The sequence below is a fragment of the Ranitomeya variabilis genome, chromosome 7 (genome assembly GCF_051348905.1).
Source record: "Ranitomeya variabilis isolate aRanVar5 chromosome 7, aRanVar5.hap1, whole genome shotgun sequence".
NCBI lineage: Eukaryota > Metazoa > Chordata > Amphibia > Anura > Dendrobatidae > Ranitomeya > Ranitomeya variabilis.
The window spans coordinates 31,964,125-31,990,027 of NC_135238.1; the positions used below are offsets into that span (position 1 = coordinate 31,964,125).

The 25,903-nt window shown below is 43.1% G+C and overlaps 1 protein-coding gene across 4 annotated transcripts in view; it reads right to left on the reverse strand.

Moving 5' to 3' along the window:
• The window catches only part of LOC143785693 (kinesin-like protein KIF19), a 39,037-nt gene extending 15,498 nt beyond the window's left edge, over positions 1-23,539 (reverse strand). Inside the window, exons 1-13 of one of the 4 annotated variants that reach the window (XM_077274766.1) lie at positions 23,142-23,539; positions 22,708-22,788; positions 20,144-20,251; positions 19,906-19,993; positions 17,146-17,282; positions 15,628-15,753; positions 10,373-10,567; positions 8,382-8,534; positions 6,706-6,828; positions 5,780-5,942; positions 5,383-5,551; positions 3,913-4,087; positions 854-1,124 (exon numbers count right to left, since the gene is read on the reverse strand). In XM_077274766.1, coding sequence (XP_077130881.1) covers positions 854-1,124; positions 3,913-4,087; positions 5,383-5,551; positions 5,780-5,942; positions 6,706-6,828; positions 8,382-8,534; positions 10,373-10,567; positions 15,628-15,753; positions 17,146-17,282; positions 19,906-19,993; positions 20,144-20,251; positions 22,708-22,788; positions 23,142-23,183 — 1,831 coding nt within the window. In that variant the 5' untranslated portion in view covers positions 23,184-23,539. The remainder of the gene's footprint in view (positions 1-853; positions 1,125-3,912; positions 4,088-5,382; positions 5,552-5,779; positions 5,943-6,705; positions 6,829-8,381; positions 8,535-10,372; positions 10,568-15,627; positions 15,754-17,145; positions 17,283-19,905; positions 19,994-20,143; positions 20,252-22,707; positions 22,789-23,141) is intronic. The other 3 variants (XM_077274768.1, XM_077274767.1, XM_077274769.1) reach the window with 3 other exon arrangements.
• Between the last annotated feature and the right edge of the window lie 2,364 nt (positions 23,540-25,903).

Sequence of the window (25,903 nt, forward strand, 5' to 3'; positions counted from 1 at the left end):
CCTATCCCATGGCATCAGCTATCCCATGGCATCACCTATCCTGTGGTATCACCTATCCTGTGGTATCACCTATCCTGTGGCATCACCTATCCCATGGCATCACCTATCCTGTGGTATCACCTATCCCGTGGCATTACCTATCCTGTAGTATCACCTACCTTGTGGTATCAGCTATCCTGTGGCATCACCTATCCCGTGGCATCACCTATCCTGTGGTATCACCTACCCTATGGTATCACCTATCCTGTGGCATCACCTATCCTATGGCATCACCTATCCTGTGGTATCACCTACCCTGTGGCATTACCTATCCTGTGGCATCACCTATCCCGTGGCATCACCTATCCCATGGCATCACATATCCTGTGGTATCACCTATTCTGTGGTATCACCTATCCTGTGGTATCACCTATCCCATGGCATCACCTATCCCGTGGTATCACCTATCCCATGGCATCACCTATCCTGTGGCATCACCTATCCTGTGGCATCAGCTATCCTGTGTATCACCTATCCTGTGGCATCACCTATCCCGTGGCATCACCTATCCCGTGGCATCACCTATCCCGTGGCATCAGCTATCCTGTGTATCACCTATCCTGTGTATCACCTATCTTCCCCCTTCCAGTTGACCATTACAGTGTGTCCTATATTCTCGGGATCTGCGGAGCTCACACAGGTCACTTTCCCTCTGATTGTAAAGTGATGGTATATCCTGGCGATATGAGAGAAGCCCTGTAATTTTCTGTTATGTGGCCTGATCTCCCCATCATACCAGTGGCGTGTGGCCAGCATTAGCCGGTCTTCTCCTACCATTGTATGCGGGTTCAAGTTCCGGATCATTAGTTATCACCTTCTATCAGCGCCTTTTGCAGATGGATGATTTTCTCACATAAGGACCTGTACTGCTCATAGCTCAGGATCACAAAGTCCTTCTGGTACAGGACGCTATAGTCCTTGCAGTCACTCTGGGCCCGAAGTTCTGTATTCGAGACCTGCAACTCATGAAGTTTGTGCAGCAGCCTAAAGACCTCGCGCTGCTCAGTAGTAAGCTGATCCGGGATCATCTGCTCTAACTGAGACGTTCTCAGCTTAGCTCTTGCCCAATGTTCTTCCAGTTTTTCCTAGGGATAGAGAATAGTCTACATAATGGCAATATCACAGAGATCTCAATGGAAAATTATTTTATTGGTCTCCATTTTTGGCTTAAAAAAAAAGATGCTCTCTCACACTAGTGTAAATTGCACCTAACAACATTGGTAGCAGAAAGGGCCAAGCTACATTTCTCAAAATCTGTTCTTCATGAGTGGTGTGAACCACAAGGCTCCAGATGGAAGGCAGAAACCAACATGAAGGTCAAGTCGGAAGGGAGGATGAGCCAGTGCTTTGATCTCCTGACAAGGGATGGAGGTGGGAAGAGGGTCCTATCGTGATGAGGCCATCACTCCTATAAGGTGGCCCTTTGGGCAGGTTTGCCAGGTCTATTACCTCACGGCATGGCACACATATGGCTATGACATTGGGAACCAGATAGTCCTCTCTATGTAGACGCAAGAGGTCTAAAATGCCATCATTCATGGTCATTACTTGACCAGTTCTTGGTGCTATGTGGAGTGCACCAGTTTAACCCCAATTTTATATCATCCATATCTTCTAAACCAGTGGTTCTCCCAACACACATACCACAGGGAATAACATGCCACAGCTTTAAGGGGTACGTGCAGGAACTGAAAAAAAAAACCCTAAATCTCCTTTCTCTCCCTGGGAACCAGCAAGGTAAGAGTATTGAAGACAGACAAAGCACCGCCGCCGATGCAGCTCCAAAAGCCAATCCTCCTCTGGCACCGTACCTCTGCATTTTGGGGCACTGACTACACTGAGAGGGCATGTGTGCTGGGGTGAGATGGGCATTCAAGGCTGGTGGATACAGCCACTAGGGTGAGATGGAGGTGAGAGGGGCATTCGAGGCTGGTAGATACAGCCCGTTGGGTGAGATGGTGGTGAGAGGGGCATTCGAGGCTGGTAGATACAGCCACTTGGGTGAGATGGAGGTGAGAGGGGCATTCAAGGTTGGTAGATACAGCCACTTAGGTGAGATGGAGGTGAGAGGGGAATTCGAGGCTGGTAGATACAGCCCGTTGGGTGAGATGGTGGTGAGAGGGGCATTCGAGGCTGGTAGATACAGCTCGTTGGGTGAGATGGAGGTGAGAGGAGCATTCGAGGCTGGTAGATACAGCCACTTGGGTGAGATGGAGGTGAGAGGGGCATTCAAGGCTGGTAGATACAGCCACTTAGGTGAGATGGAGGTGAGAGGGGAATTCGAGGCTGGTAGATACAGCCACTTAGGTGAGATGGAGGTGAGAGGGGAATTCAAGGCTAGTAGATACAGTCCGTTGGGTGAGATGGAGGTGAGAGGGGCATTCGAGGCTGGTAGATACAGACCGTTGGGGGAGATGGAGGTGAGAGGGGCATTCGAGGCTGGTAGATACAGCCACTTGGGTGAGATGGAGGTGAGAGGGGCATTCGAGGCTGGTAGATACAGCTCGTTGGGTGAGATGGTGGTGAGAGGGGCATTCGAGGCTGGTAGATACAGCCCGTTGGGTGAGATGGAGGTGAGAGGGGCATTTGAGGCTGGTAGATACAGCATGTTGGGTGAGATGGAGGTGAGAGGGGCATTTGAGGCTGGTAGATACAGCCACTTGGGTGAGATGGAGGTGAGAGGGGCATTCGAGGCTGGTAGATACAGCCCGTTGGGTGAGATGGAGGTGAGAGGGGCATTCGAGGCTGGTAGATACAGCCACTTGGGTGAGATGGAGGTGAGAGGGGCATTCGAGGCTGGTAGATACAGTCCGTTGGGTGAGATGGTGGTGAGAGGGGCATTCGAGGCTGGTAGATACAGCCACTTGGGTGAGATGGTGGTGAGAGGGGCATTCGAGGCTGGTAGATACAGTCCGTTGGGTGAGATGGAGGTGAGAGGGGCATTCGAGGCTGGTAGATACAGCCACTTGGGTGAGATGGAGGTGAGAGGGGCATTCAAGGCTGGTAGATACAGCCCGTTGGGTGAGATGGAGGTGAGAGGGGCATTCGAGGCTGGTAGATACAGCCACTTAGGTGAGATGGAGGGGAGAGGGGAATTCAAGGCTGGTAGATACAGCCACTTTGGTGAGATGGAGGTGAGATGGGCATTTGAGTCGAGACTGGTAGTTGCAGTCACTTTGGTGAGAAATTCTGTCCTGGGGAGAGGAGCAATTTGGAGTTGCGGATATTGTAAACCCATGTAGGGCTGCTCAATATCGTTCATGTGAGAAGGGCCTTGCACTGCTTGGGGTGAAACAATGGGCAGTGGTTATACTGCGAGGGTCCGTTTTCTTGGTGGAGAATTGGGGAAGGTGGTGGTTACAGTTACTGCAGTCAGGGCCTGTGCGGTGGGGGTCGGATGGCCATGGTGGTATCAGTATAAAGCGGAATCTGGCCTGGAGCTCATATTTATTTATGCGGTCAACTGAGAGGTCTCTATCCATTCTGGGGTCTACCTGTACTGTGTGTGATACTGTCATGTAGCGTCAAGTCCTAAATAAATGGTCAGAATTTACAAAAAGATTTTCTGTGGCGTGCTACAAGCTCCCCTTTTCTCAGCAAAACCGAGACACAACAGGTGCCAATGGCGCCCCCATATTTATAATGGGGCTTATTGAGGGGCCAATATGGTGTCCATAATTTTGATGGGAAGAATAATACTGCATGCTGCACTCGGATCACAGCTCCCTGCTGACGGAGGAGTCAAACAACCTCTGATCTGAGCATTGCCTATATTTTGTTAACATTTATAGCCAATGGGAGGGGTGCTTGATTGGAATGTCACAACATTAGGGGGTACTTGGCTTAAAAAAGTTGAAGATCACTGTTTCATACCATCATAGATGAAGTTTTCTTCTGCTCAGCAAGAAGTGTATTAATTTCTTCTCTGGCCAGAATGATTTCGGGAGGCTCAGCTACGTCTGCCTCGCTATCATACTCTTCATCCTCTGAACCTATCACTATGTCCCTTTTCCGCCTTGTAGATTCCAAAACTTTCTCCTTTTCCCAGCTGTATCATACAGGTACAAAAAAAGGGACAAGATGTCTAATAAGGTATATGTATGTATATATATATATATATATATATATATATATATATATATATATATATATATATATATATATATCGAGTACAAGAGTAAAAAAAAAGCAAAAACTGAGGCAGCATTCCGGTGGATAAAGGTGAAGAACAGAGAATTTACTCACCAGAGATGCAACGTATTGGCAATTATACAATTAATAAATAAAGGGGTTGTCCAAATACTCGGACAACCCTTCTTAAGTGCTACGTTCCCCAGTAAAATAGTAAAAATAACAGATACTCACCTCCGGCTCCTCCTCTCTCCCAACGATGTGGGCACCGGGTCTGAGTGCTGCAGACAATTATCTATTATCACCTATCTTGATAATCTAAATTCCATAATCATAGTGAATTGGGCAAATAATCTTAAAAAATATGAAAGGTAGGGTGCTCATCAAAGAGTATAGAGACATAAGATTATGTGTAGATGGCGTCCTGTAGTTAAAAAAAAGGAGCAAAAAACACTTCCTCTCTCTAGGAAGTATACAGTAGAAGGGAAAATAGACGAAAGGAAGGAGGGAGATGCTGCTGCAGTTTTCTTCTCTAGTTTATTGCACCTCTACTTTATTGCATGTCTACTTTATTGCACCTCTACTTTTTTGCACCTATACTTTATAGCACCTCTTATTTATTGCACCTCTACTTTATTGCACCTCTTCCTTTATTGTACCTCTACTTTATTGCACTTCTACTTTATTGCACGTCTACTTTTTTGCACCTCTACTTTATTGCACCTATACTAAATAGCGCCTCTACTTTATAGCACCTCTACTTTATTGCACCTCTACTTTATTGCACCTTTACTTTATAGCGCCTCTCATTTATTGCACCTCTACTTTATTGCACCTCTTCCTTTATTGCACCTCTACTTTATTGCACTTCTACTTTATTGCACTTCTACTTTATTGCACCTCTACTTTTTTGCACCTCTACTTTTTTGCACCTCTACTTTATTGCATGTCTACTTTTTTGCACCTTTACTATATAGCGCCTCTACTTTATTGCACTTCTACTTTATAGCGCCTCTACTTTATGGCACCTCTACTTTATTGCACTTCTACTTTATTGCACCTCTACTTTATTGAACCTCTACTTTATTGCACTTCTACTTTATAGCGCCTCTACTTTATAGCGCCTCTACTTTATTGCACCTCTATTACCAGGCCCCCATATGTAACTATATGTGAACTGTATAATATCCACTAAAACAGAAAACTACTCACTCAGCAATTGTAGCCAGATGTCTGACAGCATCCATGCGCATCTCCATATCAGCATTGTTCAGCTGCAGGAGGCTGCGTCTCACGTCGATGTGCTCCTGAAAGGCATTGATGAGATGGTCTTCTAAACTGATATGATCTTGATCCGAGAAGTCATTCTGATGCCTATGCTCTGTGAAACATAGTAAATCACATGTATCTGCAATTATTCCATAAAATCTGTATATTTATGGCTCTAAAGCTTTTTCCCGTTATTTTTTTTATCATTCCTGGGGAACTCATTCAAGGTAATACGAAGATGACACATAAGAGCATGTAAACAACACATTGTCAAATGGCGCACGGTGTATAAAATACAACCCGTATACCCAATAAAACGGAGTTTTACTGGTGAGAATACCTTGCCTATCTTGGATCTTTAGTCCTATGTCTTTGAGCTGTCTCAGCTCTCGCTCGTGTTGTCTGATGCTGCTCTGCATCTGATGAATCTCTCGGTGAAGGTTGGAGATTAATCCACCGTAGTGAGTAATGTGCTGTGTGACGCTCTCGTAGTTTCTCTTCACCTGGAGGATGGAGGTTTCAGCAAAGATTTATGTATAGGAAGGCATAAAAAGAACACGGTATAATGATGTGTAAGCCTACGGAATACATATAAGGTCATAACAATGTGATCTTACCCCGAGAAACCGGATTTTTGTCTTATTGCAGTCTCCAACAGGCAAGTGATAACTAGTGGCCGACTAGTAATATCCAATATCCCATAAAAAATATTGAACTTTGGTCATATCACAGTAAAGTTATCCTTTTTATGCTTACAAGCTATGTGCAAATTTCCAACAATTTTTTTCACGCCTCCATTAAAAATCTATTTGGTGTACACAGCTCCTATGCAAAACTACGTCCACCACGTTGATGCAACGATAGCTCGATTCCCTGGCTACAAATAATCCCTGTATGTATACTGATCATACAATCGTGTGACTCCCTTGCTTCTTGCAAATTTCCTCCTATGTATTGTAGAGGTTCTTGAGATCCCACCACATTAGAGTTTTTAACATATGGCTTATTGCATATTCTTTTTTTCACAAAAATCATACTTTACATAGCCATGTCAGTGCAAAAAGGGAAAAAGAAGAGAATATATGAGTTTATAGGTTTTAGCATTCAGAGAAGTGAAAAAGGAGAAAACCAACTGAGTCCTGAACTTGCAGCTCCACAAGCAGCTATGTCAAAGAAAGCAGTAAAATATTTTTTTTCCCCATGAAAAAGGAGCACATACCCTTTAATATAAGATCCTCTATCCCTTCATTGGTCGGTATGGCTTACCCTTGTCTTGATGTTCTTAGCCCTGCTGGCATAGATCAGTGTGGTGCGGGATTCCTCAAAGGCGGCAGCTGCGGGGCTGATGTGCACGATCATGACTGTCCTGCTGTTCCCACCTAGCGCATCCTGTGATAGAGAAAGCATTCTCTGCCATTAGCATTTGTAATGAGAATTTTACAGATCTACATTGTATCTTCCATTTAATTAAAAATCCATAATTGTTATAAATTGGTCCCGGCTGGGAGATTTTCATGGATTATTAATAAAGATTTGTTTTACGGTCTTAATAGCATCAATGATCTGTAATGAGCCAACCGTGTGTTATAGGAACTTGTAGAAATGCATTCATGTGCATCTGCAGCTTGTGGGCCATCAATGGTTGTGAAACTACAACTCCCAGCAGGCCCTAATAGCCACAAGGCATAAAGTAATAAAGTATCTAACGGAAAAAAAGTCCTCTTATCGCAGTCAGAACATAAATGCTAGATCAGCGGGGGTCTGATCACTGGGACTCCACCGGGGAACACTGGTTCTCTTTCCTCCTTGATGCAAGACCATAGCTAGGAGAATGTGCTTGCCTATTTCCATAAGTGGCAGAGACTTAGAAGGGCAAATGTTCAATCAGTGCACCATTCAAAGTCTCCCTAGCCATGATCTGGAGGCCTGGAGATCTGGAGGACTCCCACAAATTTAGCATTTGGCCGATGGTGGGAGAGGCTCACTGAGCTCTGAACTTGCAGCTGCACAAGCTCCTCCACTATCATCTCTGAAACCCGGAACCAGCCCCTTTGGTACAAAAATTTGCATAAACCATTCCCCTGGGTGATTGTTATCCAGTATGCCTATTTCCGTAAGTGACAGAGACTTAGAAGGGCAAATGTTCTATCACTGCACCACTCAAAGTCTCCCTAGCCTTGATCTGGAGGCCTGGGGATCTGGAGGACACACACAAATTTAGCATTTGGCCGATGGTGGGAGAGGCTCACTGAGCTCTGAACTTGCAGCTGCACAAGCTCCTCCACCATCATCTCTGAAACCCCCAAACCAGCCCCTTTGGTTCAAAAATTTGCATAAACCATTCCCCGGGTGATTGTTATCCAGTATGCCTATTTCCGTAAGTGGCAGAGACTTGGGCAAATGTTCTATCAGTGCACCATTCAAAGTCTCCCTAGCCTTGATCTGGAGGCCTGGGGATCTGGAGGACTCCCACAAATTTAGCATTTGGCTGATAGTGGGAGAGGCTCACTGAGCTCTGAACTTGCAGCTGCACAAGCTCCTCCACCATCATCTCTGAAACCCTCAAACCAGCCCCTTTGGTACAAAAATTTGCATAAACCATTCCCCTGAGTGAGTTTTATTAAGTATGCCAATTTTAGTGGTAAGACCAGCAATACTGGTTGGCATGCTTATTATCCGGAAAGAGATATGTTTAGAAACTTAAAGGGGTATTCTTGTCAAAAGCATTCATCATCCATTACTGGCATGAATGTCCCATGCTAAGTTCTCATGTAAGTTGTCACTTTCATTTCCTAGACCCCCTAAATAACTAATGGTGGAATCAGGACTTCGGGAAAGCTAGTTGTCAATCAATGTGGGAAATATAATGTTGGCTACATAAGTTGACAAATATGTCGGGTAGACTCGTTTTTTGTAGACCCTCTGACACCAGAGAATTTTACCTTTAAGAGTCGAGTCAGTTTGCTGTCTCGGTAGTTGATGTGATGAGTATGACTTCCGCCTCGCTCGCTCAGGGCCGTTATACAATTTCCAAGTGCTAGCAGGGAGCGGTTAATGTGCGCCCCTTCTTTCATCCTCTGGCCTTGGTTTTGAGTCTGGGTCGATAGTACAGAAAACAAAAATAAGTAAGAAAGTAAAAATCTGGAAAAGAACTAATAGAAAATAATAGTTACAATATATTATGGCCATTACAATGATTTAGGGTGATGATAAGTAATCATTCTGGGTTTTTTACAATTACTGTATATGACCAGTAGATGGCACTGTTTAATTGTGTGGGGTTATTGTAATTTAAAAGGGGACCTACCGCCATTATTGCCACAATCAATTGTGTCGGTGTCCCCCACCTCCCCTTGTAACCAATGACGTCCCAGGTATCTTAAAGGGGTTTTCTAATCCCTTAAAGTTATTATTGAAGTGGGGGCCCTTTTCTGGGATGCCAACGAACCCTGAGCATTAATTCAGGGCTGCTAGTGCTTCTGGGGAGCGGTGCAGGGAAAAGAAAAGAGACCTCAACACTGAATTAATTCTTCAGTCCCTTCATTCATGATCAGAGGGGGTCCTCACAGATAATAACTAACCAGAATCCCTCAATGTCTATCCGCTATTTCATCCTTCTTCTCCGCTAGATTTCTAAAACTTAACATGGACAAATCAGAATTCATTGTCTTTCCCCCATCTCACGCGACCCCCCCAACGAACCTATCCATTACAGTAAATGGCTGCCCACTCTCCCCAGTCCCACAAGCTCGCTGTCTCGTCTGTTATCCTTGACACCGATCTCTCCTTCAAATCGCATATCCAAGCCCTTTCCACTTCCTGCCGCCTTCAACTCAAACATATTTCATGGATCCGTACATTCCTAAACCAAGAATCTGCAAAAATTCTAGTCCATGCTCTCATCATCTCCCGCCTCGACTACTGCAACCTCCTGCTCTGTGGCCTCCCCTCTAACACTCTCGCACCCCTCCAATCTATTCTAAACTCTGCTGCCCGACTAATCCACCTGTCCCCCCGCTATTCCCCGGCCTCTCCCCTCTGTCAATCCCTGCACTGGCTCCCCATTACCCAGAGACTCCAGTACAAAACCCTAACCATGACGTACAAAGCCATCCACAACCTGTCTCCTCCTTACATCTGTGACCTCATCTCCCGGTACTTTCCTGCACGCAACCTCCGATCCTCACAAGATCTCCTTCTCTACTCCCCTCTTATCTCCTCTTCCCACAATCGCATACTAGATTTCTCTTGCGTATCACCCATACTCTGGAACCCTCTACCACAACACATCAGACTCTCGCCTACCATCGAAACCTTCAAAAAGAACCTGAAGACCCACCTCTTCCGACAAGCCTACAACCTGCAGTAACCACCGATCAACCAACCACTGCACGGCCAGCTCTGCCCTTACCTACTGTATCCTCACCCATCCCTTGTAGATTGTGAGCCTTCGCGTGCAGGGTCCTCTCTCCTCCTGTACCAGTTATGACTTGTATTGTTCAAGATTATTGTACCTGTTTTTATTATGTATACCCCTCCTCACATGTAAAGCACCATGGAATATATGGTGCTATAATAATAAATAATAAAAATACAGTGATGGCATAGCCACAATTAACTACATTAGTGTTGACATATAGGAACGATTTAGCCTGTCCCCACCTAAGCCACCCATTTCTTTTGGTAAAAGTCATCCATTTCTGTTCAGGACACCCCCCTAAAAAAATTATAGGATTTTTTACAAAAAAGGTTTCCTGTGCAAGAACAGTACATGAACTCTTTGGGGTGGAAGTCAACCCCTTACCACTGGATCCCATAGTTGCACCAATGGCATGTCCATGTGATGACAGCACTTGGACCAAAAATAATGTCTGTGTGAACGTAGCCATGATACAGTCCATTGGAGTCTTATTGGAATACAATGTGCACATACCTGGGCTGCTCTCTCCGACCCGGCGAGATCTATCATAAACAGCTTTCCAGTTCTCAGTTCATCATGGACCTTTTGTGATTTACTCCTGTGCTTCACAATGACTTGCAACACTGCGTGGGATCGGGAGGACGTCTTGTTGGCGGCAGTAGGTTCTTGTGTCCGATGTCTATTTCCCTTTTTTAACAAGACTATGGCCTAGGAAAGAAAAAGTCATATCACGGTAAGTGCATGATCACAATGAAAGACAACACTCGGTAACAAAGCTGGAGGTCGATAGGGCCAGGATCTCACCAAAAACACACAATGGTTAAAAAAATCTGAGACTGCATCATTTTAGGATGAATTCTGAGAAGTAACTTCTTGTATTACTGATACATTTTGCTAATAAACCTAATTTAATTACTAATCCAATGAGAATGGTATGTCCGTCATTGATGGTATCACCAGTCTGACAGTTTGGCTCCCAATAATGGCACGTATATAATAGATAAGTGAGGATGATCCCATTGCAGCCCAGTGGTGTATCATGAACAGTTGGTACTTTTTACAACCAAGGATTTTATTATCACATTCCAGACAATGAGACAGTGAGGGTGATCAATGAGTGGAGCAGGCTGCCACAAGAGGTGTGGTGAGTTCTCCTCCAATGGAAGTCTTCAAACAGAGGCTGGACAGACATCTATCTGAGATGGCTTAGTGAATCATGCATTGAGCAGGGGGTTGGACACTATGACCCTGGAGGTCCCTTCCAACTCTAACACTCTATGATTCTATGATCTGTGTAGCTAATCATTAATCCTGAAATTATCCTAACATTGTGTTAAACATTTAGAAGCGTATGATCACACTTGTACAACCTCAGATTTGTGGCCCCCATGCACAAGTCACCAATGTTTATATAATTTTTATGGGGCTCCAGTCAGTTAACTGTGACAGCCTCACCATTATGCTTCACCAAAGACATCAACAAGTCAGTGCCATGCTTCACCAAAGACATCACAGAGCCACTGCCATGCTTCACCATAGGCATCACCGCAGCATCATGGACATACCACCCTACATCACTGTAGGCATCACTGAACTACCACCATGCTTTACTGTAGGCAGGGTATTCTTTTTTAGCATATGCTTCATTTTAACTCCTACAAATATACCACTGATCTATTGGCACAAAAAGCTCGATGGGCACAAACGTTCAATGGTCTTGAGGATATTGGAGCCAACTTTTCTTGTGCTTTTTTTGTGACATCTGGGAGCTCATGCATGGAGACCTTCAATATGCTCTTTACTATGCAAACTGAAACCTTATTTCTCTTGCTGCCACCAAATCTTTCTGCAAGTGTTTTTCAGTCAGTTGAGAGTTTTTTGACCATCTGCTTCCTCAGGAATCTGGTGGCAGTCGATGACAGCTTCCTCTTCCTGTCACATCCAGGTAGCTACGGGTGTTCTCATAACTTTAAACTTGAGATCTCTTCCATTCGAATCTCTATGAACATTCAATGCCTTTGTATATTTTATTGTCCTTTCCTTTGTTTGTGCAAGGCAGTGATCGCTTAACTTTTTGGATAGAGAGCTGGATCATTCTGAGACTGCAGTAGCCATCAGTGTTATTTGTGATGAATGGGAAGAAATGACTTAGTAGCTTGTAACATACATTTTCATCACAGGTCACTGCAGAGTGTGTGTATTACATCTGTCTGTAACACAAGACGCCGGAGTGAGATCCGATTACTGCTGTAATAAAATAACTGACAGTGGAATTTAAACTGACAATAACTGACAGCGCAATTTAAACTGACAATAACTGACGAGGGAATTTAAACTGACAATAACCAATGGAGGACTTTAAACTGACAATAACTGATGGTGGAATTTAAATTGTTAATAACTGACAGCGGAATTTTAACTGAAAACAACTGACAGCAGAATTTAAGCTGACGGCAGAATTTAAACTCACAATAACTGACAGCTGAATTTAAACTGATAATAACTGATGGTGGAATTTAAACTCACAATAACTGACGGCAGAATTTAATCTGATAATAACTGACGCCGGAATTTAAACTGACAATAACTGACGGTCGAATTTAAACTTTAACTGACAGCAGAATTTAAACTGATAATAACTGATGGCAGAATTTAAACTGATAATAACAGATGCCGGAATTTAAACAGACAATAACTGAAGGCGGAATTTAAACTTTAACTGACAGCAGAATTTAAACTGATTATAACTGATGGCGGAATTTAAACTGATAATAACTGAAGCCGGAATTTAAACTGACAATAACCAATGGAGGACTTTAAACTGACAATAACTGATGGTGGAATTTAAATTGTTAATAACTGACAGCGGAATTTTAACTGAAAACAACTGACAGCAGAATTTAAGCTGATGGCAGAATTTAAACTCACAATAACTGACAGCAGAATTGAAACTGATAATAACTGATGGTGGAATTTAAACTGACAATAACTGACGGCAGAATTTAAACCCACATAACTGACAGCAGAATTTAAACTGATAATAACTGATGGCGGAATTTAAACTGATAATAACTGACGCCGGAATTTAAACAGACAATAACTGAAGGCGGAATTTAAACTTTAACTGACAGCAGAATTTAAACTGATTATAACTGATGGCGGAATTTAAACTGATAATAACTGAAGCCGGAATTTAAACTGACAATAACCAATGGAGGACTTTAAACTGACAATAACTGATGGTGGAATTTAAATTGTTAATAACTGACAGCGGAATTTTAACTGAAAACAACTGACAGCAGAATTTAAGCTGATGGCAGAATTTAAACTCACAATAACTGACAGCAGAATTGAAACTGATAATAACTGATGGTGGAATTTAAACTGACAATAACTGACGGCAGAATTTAAACCCACATAACTGACAGCAGAATTTAAACTGATAATAACTGATGGCGGAATTTAAACTGATAATAACTGACGCCGGAATTTAAACAGACAATAACTGAAGGCGGAATTTAAACTTTAACTGACAGCAGAATTTAAACTGATTATAACTGATGGCGGAATTTAAACTGATAATAACTGAAGCCGGAATTTAAACTGACAATAACCAATGGAGGACTTTAAACTGACAATAACTGATGGTGGAATTTAAATTGTTAATAACTGACAGCGGAATTTTAACTGAAAACAACTGACAGCAGAATTTAAGCTGATGGCAGAATTTAAACTCACAATAACTGACAGCAGAATTGAAACTGATAATAACTGATGGTGGAATTTAAACTGACAATAACTGACGGCAGAATTTAAACCCACATAACTGACAGCAGAATTTAAACTGATAATAGCTGATGGCGGAATTTAAACTGATAATAACTGACGCCGGAATTTAAACTGACAATAACTGACGGTGGAATTAAAACTGATAATAACTGATGGCGGAATTTAAACTGATAATAACTGAAGCCGGAATTTAAACTGACAATAACTGAAGGCAGAATTTAAACTGACAATAATTGATGGCAGAATTTAAACTGACAATAACTGACGCCGGAATTTAAACTGACAATAACTGAAGGCGGAATTTAAACTGACAATAATTGATGGCAGAATTTAAACTGACAATAACTGACGCCGGAATTTAAACTGATAATAACTGATGGCGGAATTTAAACTGACAATAACTGACGCTGGAATTTAAACTGACAATAACTGACGGTGGAATTTAAACTGATAATAACTGATGGCGGAATTTAAACTGACAATAACTGACGCCAGAATTTAAACTGACAATAACTGACGCCGGAATTTAAACTGACAATAACTGAAGGCGGAATTTAAAATGACAATAACTGACGGTGGAATTTAAACTAACAACAACTGACAGCATAATTTAAACTGATGGAAAAATTTAAACTGACAATTAATGATGGTGGAATTTAAATTGTCAATAACGGAAAACGGAATTTAAACTGACAATAACTGACGGCGGAATTTAAACTGACAGCAAAATTTAAATTGTTAACAACGGATGGTGAAATTTTAACTAACAATAACTGACGGCAGAATTTAAACAGAACAGGTGACAGTGAGTTGCACTTGCTCCCTTCAGCCCCATTACTGATTGCAGGGAGTCTCCGTGTTACTATGGCAGGTGATGTCCTGCTGAAGGCCCCCATGGTTGCCATCTTAGTCCTACTGTGAAGCTCTGACAATTATTACGCTACATATAGTATAAGTGATCAAACGATCATAGGTTCAAGTTCCCAAGCGGAACTAACAAATAAAAAAAATTGAATAAAATTGAAAAAATGTACCAAGGTTTAAATGGCTACTCTTTTCTTCATCCCCCTATCATTGTGTCAGAAAAAGTCCAATCTAACAAAATATAACATTTAAAACATACGATAAACACTGAAAAGGAAATTAAAAAAAGAAAAATAACGGTGTTGCCTTTTTGTAGTCATTGCACAAATATTTTATGTACCCCAAAATGGTGTTGATAAAAACTAAAGCTTAGCACCCAAAAAAGCCAAGCCCTCACCCAGCACCATGGAAAAATAAAAAATTAACATCTCTCAAAAAATATATAACCACTATAAAAAAAAAATCCTATGAGTTTGGTATCGCAGTAATAGTGCTGACCTGAAAAATCATTTTGTCATTTTATCGCACAATGAATGCTGTATAAAAAAAAATAATGGAGGAATTGTGAATTTTATTAATTTTGATATTTTTCCCATTTTTCAGTACATTGCAAGATAACATGAAGCATGAAGTGTGCTGTTCAAAACTGCAATTTGTCCTCTGAAAAAAGGCCCTAATATGTATGGCTATGTTGATGAGAAAATACCAAAAAAAGTTATGACTCTTGGAACAAAGGGAGAAAAAAGAATCAAACTGCAAAAACAAAAAGTGTCTGGGTCCGTAAGGATTAAATTGTTCTTGTTTGATTGGTTCATTGCAAATATCAGAAAGTTTGTAAGTTTTGTGAATATACCGAATTTGCAATTGAAGGGTGAGGAGTGAGTGAATAATTCTTATGCAGTTGTATATAAATTACATGTTTTAGATCAATGATGGACTACAACTTTCAGAATGATGGGAGTTGTGCTTTGGGCAGCAGCTGGAGATACACAGGTAATAGACCACAGCTTCACATTCAGTACTCCTCACGTTTTCTTTGCACACAGCGCCAACTGCTGGATAAACATGAACATTAAATGCTTTTACAGTAAAGTTGCGTTTCTAATGATACTCACATCCGCCGCACTGTAAGTGTAGAATTCAGTAATGCCGGCAATTTGTACATTTCCTTTCGCGTCTTCTCTAAGTTCCAAAAACCCAGAAGAAGGATTTAACAGGTCACGGATTAATTCATTGTAGATCTGAAAATTAGAAGACGCTGCATCAGTCTAGTACCATCTACATGCGTTATACATCTCTTCTCCAGGTAACACCCTTACTATACTAGAAAATACCCGTGATTGTCTGTCCATATGTCCTCCCTCTATCTGAAACGGAATCTTTCCAAAACTGACATTTTTCTATTTCTTCCCTCTACTAACCTACCTATACCCGATATTGCCATTTTCATGTGTGGTTCTACTATAAAATATCCAGAATCTGCCATTTTCTCGCCTTCAAAACTGCAAAAACTCTACTGCCGCTTTGATTCATTCTCAAATTGACTTCTGCAGCTCACTACTAATCGGTCTCCCACTTACTAAACTCTCCTCTGTCTAATCTATCCTGAATGCAGCAGTCAGAGTCATATTTCTGTCCAGCCGTTACACAGATGCCTCCTCCCTGTGCCAGTCATTGCACTGGTTGCTTGTCTGTCTACAGAGTACAAAATAAGAGACCAAACTCACCAACAAATATCTCCACAGTGCTAAATCTCCTCCGCATCTCTGTCTACCACCTTACCCATGCTCTCTGCTCTGCTAATGATCTAAGGCTAACATCCTCAATAATCCCAAGACCCTCTCCCATCTCCAAGGCTTTTCTTGTGCTGCCTCAGTTCTCTGGAATGCGCTACCCCTGACAAGCTGGTTAATTCCGAGGGTCTACAGTTTACATGCCCTAAAAACACATTTTTAGGAAGACCTATAAAATCACTTAACTAATTTAATTTTCATCAGATCTCCCTTTTGATCTCTTGTTTCATCTGATCCCGCACCCTCCATGCACCCAGTAGCCCCTTATATCTGGACACATACAGATACTGGCTGGTGACCAAGTTCATGCAGATTTACATAAATACTTTTATTATAAAAATGGAATGGACCCTAGAAAACAAACACTTTTTACCTTTTCCGTCACCCCTATATCCTCCTAGATTGTAAGCTCTTGTGATCAGGGCCCTCACTCCTCTTGTGATGAATTATATGTCACTTTGTAATGTCTAATATTGTCTATACGTGTCCTTCCTGTATTGTAAAGTGCTATGGAATATGTTGGTGCTATATAAATAAAATATATTATTGTGCTATTAGATTGTTACACCAGGACATTCCATTTTTATTTTGGGATTTCATCCCACTTGGATTTTTTCCCCAGTTTCCAGTATATTATGTGACAAAAAGAATGGTGTACTTCAAAACTAGAAATCATCTGGCAAAGAAAAAGAAAAACCACTTATACGGCTATGTCGACTGAACATTTTAAAAGTTATGGTTCCTGGAAGAAAAGGAGGAAACAAAGAAAGAGCAAAAATAAAAAATCGCTGGTGATGAAGCCTCAAATTGGCGTATATATCAGATAATGTGGTATATTACCTCGAGGTAGGACAATGATACAGAATAGTCCGTGCTGTCGCTGATCTCCTCGATGGTCCTGAACAGATCATTCAGAGTCCGGATAAATATTCCCGGCTCGCCGTCCATTCCCAGCATTGTGTATGTCTTACCTGTGCCTGATGTATACATAACAGGTATTACACGCGTAGAAGAGGAAGGAACGTCCAAGAAGGTTACTGTGACCGCTCTTGAACAATGGAGCAAACAAGAAAAAAAAACTGTTCACATCACATTTTTGCCCTACGGTTAGAGAGTAGAGAACAACCGGCATACCCGCTAGTCGTGTCCATAAAGCACGTGTCAGACAGCGGCCAAAAGACTGTTCTCATAGGCCAAGAAAAAGTCCAGCTTTTTGGCCTCCTGTTCACTCAGACAGATAGGAACAAATAATAGAACACAGCCGCCTCGGTGAAAGCTGTGATATGCCAGCAATGAATATATGAAATTTGGACGGAATTACTGCTATATAGAATATACTATAACAATTAAGGAACTTAAGTTGGATAATTTACGAGAGGCCACCGGCCGTGACAAGGCGTCCCTTTCTTTGCATACGTAAGACCGTGTAGGTTGAAATATGTAGGATTCATTCCTTGCACTGGGATTGCTCATATCTGCATATCTGTGCTTTTTAACATGATGATAACTTTACGTCAAGTTTTAAGAATCATATCTCCTGTGGTCGCTGGAGACAACTTTTCTTGCGCATTGGATTTCCATACCGCCGGGACCAGGGCAGCTCCGTGCGCCGATGACCAGCCAAGGAACCTGGACATAACAGGGTGAGCTGAACATTTTTTTTATATAACACCTTTCAAATAAAGGTACGTCTTGTCGTGACTGGTGGGCACATGCGAATTGGCCAATATATGAGCTAAGTACCTCCATTTTATAAGCATATCCTATATAGAATTAATGTAAAACACTAGGGTGGAACAATGAAAGGTCACCAACATAGTATTCAAGACCCAAGTAGGGTATATTTAGTGCAAAAAGAGACTGGGACCCAAAAAGGAACATATAGGACCACTGCCTTAAATTAATCAAAGACCAAAAAGAAAAAAGGAAGCAGCATGGAGTCCAGATAAATATGTAAACAAACTTTATTGACAATTATTACAGGCTAAAAAATGAACAGAGGGAAATGATCCCCGTCCTGTACTCAGCACGCATCTACAAACACAGGGGGTATGTGCCTGTAGTACACAAAAATCCACATTATAACCGATAGTAACAAACTAAAGTGACTGTGCATACGGTTCAACAGAACCTGTATTAGACACATAGGTCTGTCAAAGATAGCTACCAAGTACACTTCATATTCAGTATATAGTCATATACATACCAGACTATGTGGAGAAAGAGTCACGGCGTGGATTGGCACTTCCCCCTGTATCCCCCAGGGGGGATACAGGGGGAAGTGCCAATCCACGCCGTGACTCTTTCTCCACATAGTCTGGTATGTATATGACTATATACTGAATATGAAGTGTACTTGGTAGCTATCTTTGACGGACCTATGTGTCTAATACAGGTTCTGTTGAACCGTATGCACAGTCACTTTAGTTTGTTACTATCGGTTATAATGTGGATTTTTGTGTACTACAGGCACATACCCCCTGTGTTTGTAGATGCGTGCTGAGTACAGGACGGGGATCATTTCCCTCTGTTCATTTTTTAGCCTGTAATAATTGTCAATAAAGTTTGTTTACATATTTATCTGGACTCCATGCTGCTTCCTTTTTTCTTTTTGGTCTTTTATATAGAATTAATGCAGTTTATATTTCATATATTCAATGATTGCCTATCTCCTGGTATGCACAGTGGGTGCGAAGGAGGGTAGGAAGCAAGGGATTAAAGAGAAGGGGAGGAAGGAAGGGAGGGAGAGAAGGAAGGGAGGGAGAGAAGGAAGGGATTAAAGGGAAGGGGAGGAAGAAGGGGAGGAAGAAAGGGAGGAAGGAAGGGAGGGAGGGAGAGAAGGATGGGATGAAAGGGAAGGGGAGGAAGGAAGGAAAGAAGAGAAGGAGGGAAGGAAGGAAAGGAGGGAGAGAAGGAAGGGATGAAAGGGAAGGGAAGGAAGGAAGGGAGGGAGAGAAGGAAGGGATGAAAGGGGAGGAAGGAAGGGAGGGAGAGAAGGAAGGGATGAAAGGGAAGGGGAAGAAGGAAGGAAGGAAGGAAGGAAGGAAGGAAGGAAGGAAGGAAGGGAAAGGAGGGAAAGGAGGGAGAGAAGGAGGGAAGGAAGGAAAGGAGGGAGAGAAGGAAGGGAGGGATAGAAGGAAGGGAGGGACTGAAGGGAAGGAAGGAAGTAAGGAAGCGAGGGAGGGAAGGGAGGGATGGATAAAAGAATGGATGGAAGGATGGATGGATGGATGGATGGATGGGAGGGAGGGAGAAAGCAAGTAAGAAAGGAAGGAAGGATAAAAGAATGGAAGGAAGAAAGGGTGCACGGTTGAGTGGATGGAAAAAAGGAAGGAAGGATAAAACATTTATGGAAGGAGGGGAGGATAAAAGGATGGAAGGAAGGGTGCATGGAAGAAAGGAAAGATAAAAGAATGGATGGAAGGAAGGGTGAAATGAAGGAAGGAAGGGTGGAATAAAGGAAGGGAAAAGGGGGAAGAGAGGAAGGGAAAGGGGGGGGAAGGATATAGTGGATAATAGTTCAATTTTGTCTGGAGTGCTGCTTATCTTGGAAGATTTAGATTGATCAAATAGATAAAAGTGAGATACACAGAAGATTACCTGTAGGACCATAAGCAAACACAGTGGCATTGTACCCAGAAACAATTCCTTCCACCAGGCTTTTTGTAGTGGACTCATACACACAGTCCTGTAAAGGAGACCGGTTCATTAGCTCCATAGCACTAATTACATTGCACAGTTTTTTATGAAAGCAGCAGCGACATGAACATTGGGGATGTGGTGGTTGGATCGTTACATAGTGCAGGTCTCTTCTAAAGATGACGGACAGGAGAGTTACCTGGGACGTGCACTGGTCCAACACCTCATCAAATATGAAGGTCCTCTGCCTGGCACGACTCGCTCTCCAGTCATCTGTGTCTTCATTCGGATCCTTCAGCAATAACATCTGAAATAGAAAGACTCAGGTGACATCCGGCCATTTATACATTATTCCCATCTATCCCCAGTAGTATGATATACTCACCCAATCACAGCGATTTGTCACTAATTAGTAATATTATGACATATTAGGGGTCACTTTAGTTTCAGGTCAAGCTGAACACATAGAAAAGAAATTAGAGAATAGGGAGAACCAATGCAAAATGTAAGCGGGGCACGGACACAACCAAAGTCAAAGCAACTACGGCAGGGCCGAAAGGCTTCAAGGACCCACTCAGGGAACAAAAACCCTGTGCAGCCAGGTCTCTTAGATCTACTATGTTGGTTTACTCAAAATGCTTTGTTACATACAGTATGTTTTCTGATTTCTTTAGTTGCTGTGGTTAGTTCTCCAACAGCCAATAGTCACAAAAATCTTCTGCAAGCACTCAACATGTGCACATAGCCATAATGTCTCCATACACATTGGGCTAATATTAGCTAAACCAGCTGATATCCATGGGTTCGGCCAACAGATGGTTGAGGAGAGGTGTCGATCAGACAGGTCTGATTTCAGACTGCCGATCGCATTGTTCTCCTTGATGTAAGCCACCAGTTGGGCGATCGCTCCTGTGTAGGGAAGAGCCAGCTGAGATGGCTGTTGGTCGAACGATCAGTCAAAGCATCGTTTGGCCGAAAACCAGATAATGTGTTTGGCCAGCCTAAGAGAGGTTATCCCGTCCCATATAACCCCTTTAAAGGATTTATCCCACCCATAAAATGTATCACTTTTCCAAAGGATACATGATACATATAAAATTGATTGGGGTCTGATCTCTAGGACTCCCGCAGATAACCTGAAAAGAGGGTCCCACATTAACCAAGTAAATGGAGAGATAACCCACATGAGTAACCATTGCTTTATTCACTTCTATGGGCCTATGGGAAGCAGTAGTGCACAAATCCAACCCCTCCATTTACTTCTATGGGGCTGCAGGAGCGGTAGTGCACAAATCCAACCCCTCCATTTACTTCTATGGGGCTGCAGGAGAGGTAGTACACAAATCCGACCCCTCCATTTACTTCTATGGGGCTGCAGGAGTCGTAGTGCACAAATCCGACCCCTCCATTTACTTCTATGGGGCTGCAGGAGTGGTAGTGCACAAATCCAACCCCTCCATTTACTTCTATGGGGCTACAGGAGAGGTAGTGCACAAATCCAACCCCTCCATCTACTTTCGGGCTACAGTAGTGGTAATGCACATGTACGACCATCGCTCCCATGGACGTAAAAGAGATTGGGTCACTCATTTGCATTACTGCTCTGTTCTCATGGAGAACTGTCACTATCATATATATCTAAGCTACTGCAATGCCCTGCACATGGGGTAAGCTACATAGTTTATCTGAAGAACTATACTAAATTTCTAATTGGAGGTATTTGGTAATATTATTATTATTACACCTACTACATATTGGGATAGGATTTTGCAGACGGCAAAGTGATCCAATTCCCCACCATGTAATTGACCTTGTGTCTTATGTGGGATGTAATATGTTACTTTCAGATAAGGAAAGTGACAAAACTAATGTGAGGACTAATCCGCTCCATAGGGAGGCAGCGAGCAGTACAGCACGAACGTTCTCTCCAGGGAATAGACACTTTTCAGAAATTGCCGGCAGTCATTGGCTGGAGAAAGACACGTCTTATATTATCACTAGGAACAAACGAGCCCAAGGGGACTTTCATCAGTACACCATGCCTGAGTATGCGAGCGTCCCGCTGTCATGAACACAAGGTACGGAAAGCAATGACATAAGAAATCGTCTGCTGTAATGAAATGGTACCCGCTCATTATAAAATGCATTAAAAAATAGCAACGTTTATGTCTAAAGGAAAACTAAACCTAAAAATAAGTGAACAATCACACAAGAGTTCGATTCGCCTTATCCTTCAGGCAGTAGGATTTTCTGCATCTTCCCCAAATATAAAATCTCATAGAAATACTAGAAAGAACACAAGGGAGGAGATCCGGGCGCGGAGATAGAAGCAGGGTGAGTGATAGCAGCGTCTCCCCACAGTTTCCATCATGAGCCCTCAAGCGAATTGTCATCAGAGGGCGGCAGAGTAATAGATGCTGCAGAGAAGTGAGTGCAGCCCCATGCTTTTGATTGAATATTATGCAGCCAGAGCAGCTTGCACCTTTGCACACCTGCAGGTCAGGTTTTTTTTTTATTTCGGTAGATTAGATAGCTATACAGTAGAAGAAGAAGGTGTTATCTGAGCATGCTCGTGTACTAACCGAGTGACTTGCCTTTTTGTTAGTCAATCCCTGCATGTGTTGCAGCTGTCAAACATGCAGCCGCGAGGACTCAAACATATTTTTCGAGCACGCCGAAGACATTCGGTTAGCACATGAGCATGCTCAGATAACACCTTATCCAAGCGCGCTCGCACATCACTAATAGTCAGACTTTCCTTACTTGTTCTCCAAGCTTGTATGTTATACTTTGCATCCCCTCCTCCATTTCCGCCTGATTCAGCGGTCGAATACGCACAGCGACCTGTAAACGTACAGCAAAACACTAACATCATACTCTGAAAAATGCACTGAGCCCAAAAAAGGAATTTAAAAAAATGACGATAGTACTATTTAACCCCTTAATTTTATGCTTCATATTGGAAATCTTAATGGGGCCCATTATAACAAGTGGGTCTCAGTTGCAGATCGGTAGATGACAGCCGACACTCGTAGATGGGGGATCTCATAACTAGAGAGAGTGACTACAGGGGTAAGGATTTTTCTGGACTTTCGATGAGTCATCGTTTTAAAGAATGCTTCATTTAAGTCAGCGTGGCTGATAACAGGGAACAGCAGCTTGCACCTAGAGCGCAGATCCTATGGGAATGCACTTACTGTGATCGGACGGTGCTGACACTCATCTTTTGCGTTCTTCATGGTCCCAAACTGTGCAGTGAGAGGTGCAGTAATCTGCGCTCGGAGCGGGGATCAGCTGCGGATCCTCCTACACGGCACAGTCAGGTAGAGACGCAGATGAAAGCAGAAGGTCCCATGGCGGCATGACATCAACACCTTAGTGCTCGGGGACACAGGGAGCGCAGGCACGTGACAGCGCGACCACACACCAGTTATGGGTTAATCCTGTGCAGCATTTCTTAGGGTTTCTTATTCCTCTATCTGGTGCCAGTAACAGCAGGATTTGAGAAGGTGAATGAAGAAATGATTATACCATCGCCCAGAAACAGGGAGGCCGACACGCGGCACCTGCCGTCTGCCACCACGACAGTTGGCAGAGCAACTGCCACTACAGGCAGAAAAATACAGCAGGACGTGGTGATCTGTCCAGCCTCCTGCCATCATCATGTCGCACTAAAGTCCAAAATTCTGCATTTTTTATTATAATAACAGATGTCGAGATTTTTGGGGGTTCCAAATCTCTCAGGATAAACCTAAAATGACATGAAAAACCGCTGCCTCCCTGCAGCCACCACTAGGTGGAGCTCATGAACTTCTATTGTGCCAGCAGTAAGTAGCTTTGCTCCCCCTAGTGGTGGACAAAATATCACAAATTTAACCCCTTGATGATGCACCATAAATATACAGTAGATATGCACCATCACTGTATGGAGCGGCACACATTTCATACAGGCGACATCCAATTGCAATAGTTTAATCACTAATCAATAGTGGCAGAAGCATATATTTTACATGAATTAAGACAGAACCTATGGAGGCGATCAGCCTGTGGTACTGCTGAGGGGTTATGGAAGCCCAGGTTGCTTTGATAGCAGTCTTCAGCTCATCTGCATTGTTGGGTCTGGTGTCTCTCATCTTCCTCTTGACAATATCCATAGGTTCTCAGGCGAGTTTGCTGCCAATCAAGCACAGTGATAATGTTGTTTGTAAACCAGGTATTGGTACTTTTGGCAGTGTGGACAGGGGCCAAGTCCTGCTGGACAATGTAATTTCCATCTCTAAAAAGCTTGTCGGCAGAGGGAATCATGAAGTTCTCTACAATTTCCAGGTAGACGGCTGCGCTGACTTTGGTCTTGATAAAACACAGGGGACCTACACCAGCAGATGACATGGCTCCCCAAACCATCACTGATTGTGGAGACTTCACACTAGACCTCAAGCAGCTTGGATTGTGGCCTCTCCACTCTTCCTCCAGACTCTGGGACCTTGATTTCCAAATGAAATGCAAAATTTACCTTCATCTGAAAACAACACCTTGGACCACTGAGCAACAGTCCAGTTCTTTTTCTCCTTGGCCCAGGTAAGACTCTTCTGGCGTTGTCTATTGGTCATGAGCGGCCTGACACAAGGAATGTGACACTTGTAGCCCATGTCCTGGATACGTCTGTGTGGTGGCTCTTGAAGCAATGACTCCAGCTGCAGTCCTCTCCTTGTGGCTTACCCTCCTTGTGGAGTGTGTCAATGACTGCAGTCTGGACATCTGACAAGACAGCAGTCTTCCCCGTGATTGTGAAACAGACTAAGGGACCTTTTTAAATGCTTAAGGTACCGTCTCACAGTGGCACTTTTGTCGCTACGACGGTACGATCTGTGACGTTCCAGCGATATCCATACGATATCGCTGTGTCTGACACGCAGCAGCGATCAGGGACCCCGCTGAGAATCGTACGTCGTAGCAGATCGTTTGGAACTTTATTTCATCGCTGGATCTCCCGCTGTCATCGCTGGATCGTTGTGTGTGACAGCAATCCAGCGATGCGTTCGCTTGTAACCAGGGTAAACATCGGGTTACTAAGCGCAGGGCCGCGCTTAGTAACCCGATGTTTACCCTGGTTACCCGGGGCCTTCGGCATCGTTGGTCGCTGGAGAGCTGTCTGTGTGACAGCTCCCCAGCGACCACACAACGACTTTCCAACGATCACGGCCAGGTCGTATCGCTGGTCGTGATCGTTGGAAAGTTGCAGAGTGTGACAGTACCCTTAGGAAGCCTATGTAGGTGTTTTTGTTAATTATTCTAATTGACTGAGATAATGACTTTTGGGTTTTCATTGGCTGTAAACCATAATCATCAACATTAACAGAAATAAACACTTGAAATAGATCACTCTGTTTGTAATGACTCTATATATGAGTTTCACTTTGGGTATTGAAGAACTACATATATACATAACTACTGACATAATACCTGAAGAAGACTCATGAGAGTTGAAACGTGTTGTATGCTGTACTAATAAAACTTGGTTTTGGAATATATCATCGTATCTCACCCACTGTGATCCGGGAGAGCACACCACCTGGAGAGGAACTACACACACAACTCTGTCCTTCACCTCTCCAAACAAACCTGTTTTAACACCCTCATCACCTCACTGTCCAATAACCCTAAACGTCTCTTTCACACTTTTCATTCCCTACTCAACCAAAGAGTGCAGGCCCCAACCACGGATCTCGGCGCTGACGATCTGGCCTATTACTTCAAAGAAAAAATTGACCACATTCGACAGGAAATTATCTCCCAATTCCCTCATACCATGCACTGTCCTCCCTCCCACTTTGCATCTAGTTCATTCTCTGACTTTGAACCAGTTACAGAAGAAGAAGTAATCAGGCTCCTTGCATCTTCTCACCCGACCACTTGCACCAGTGACCCCATTCCGTCACATCTCCTCCAGTCCCTTTCC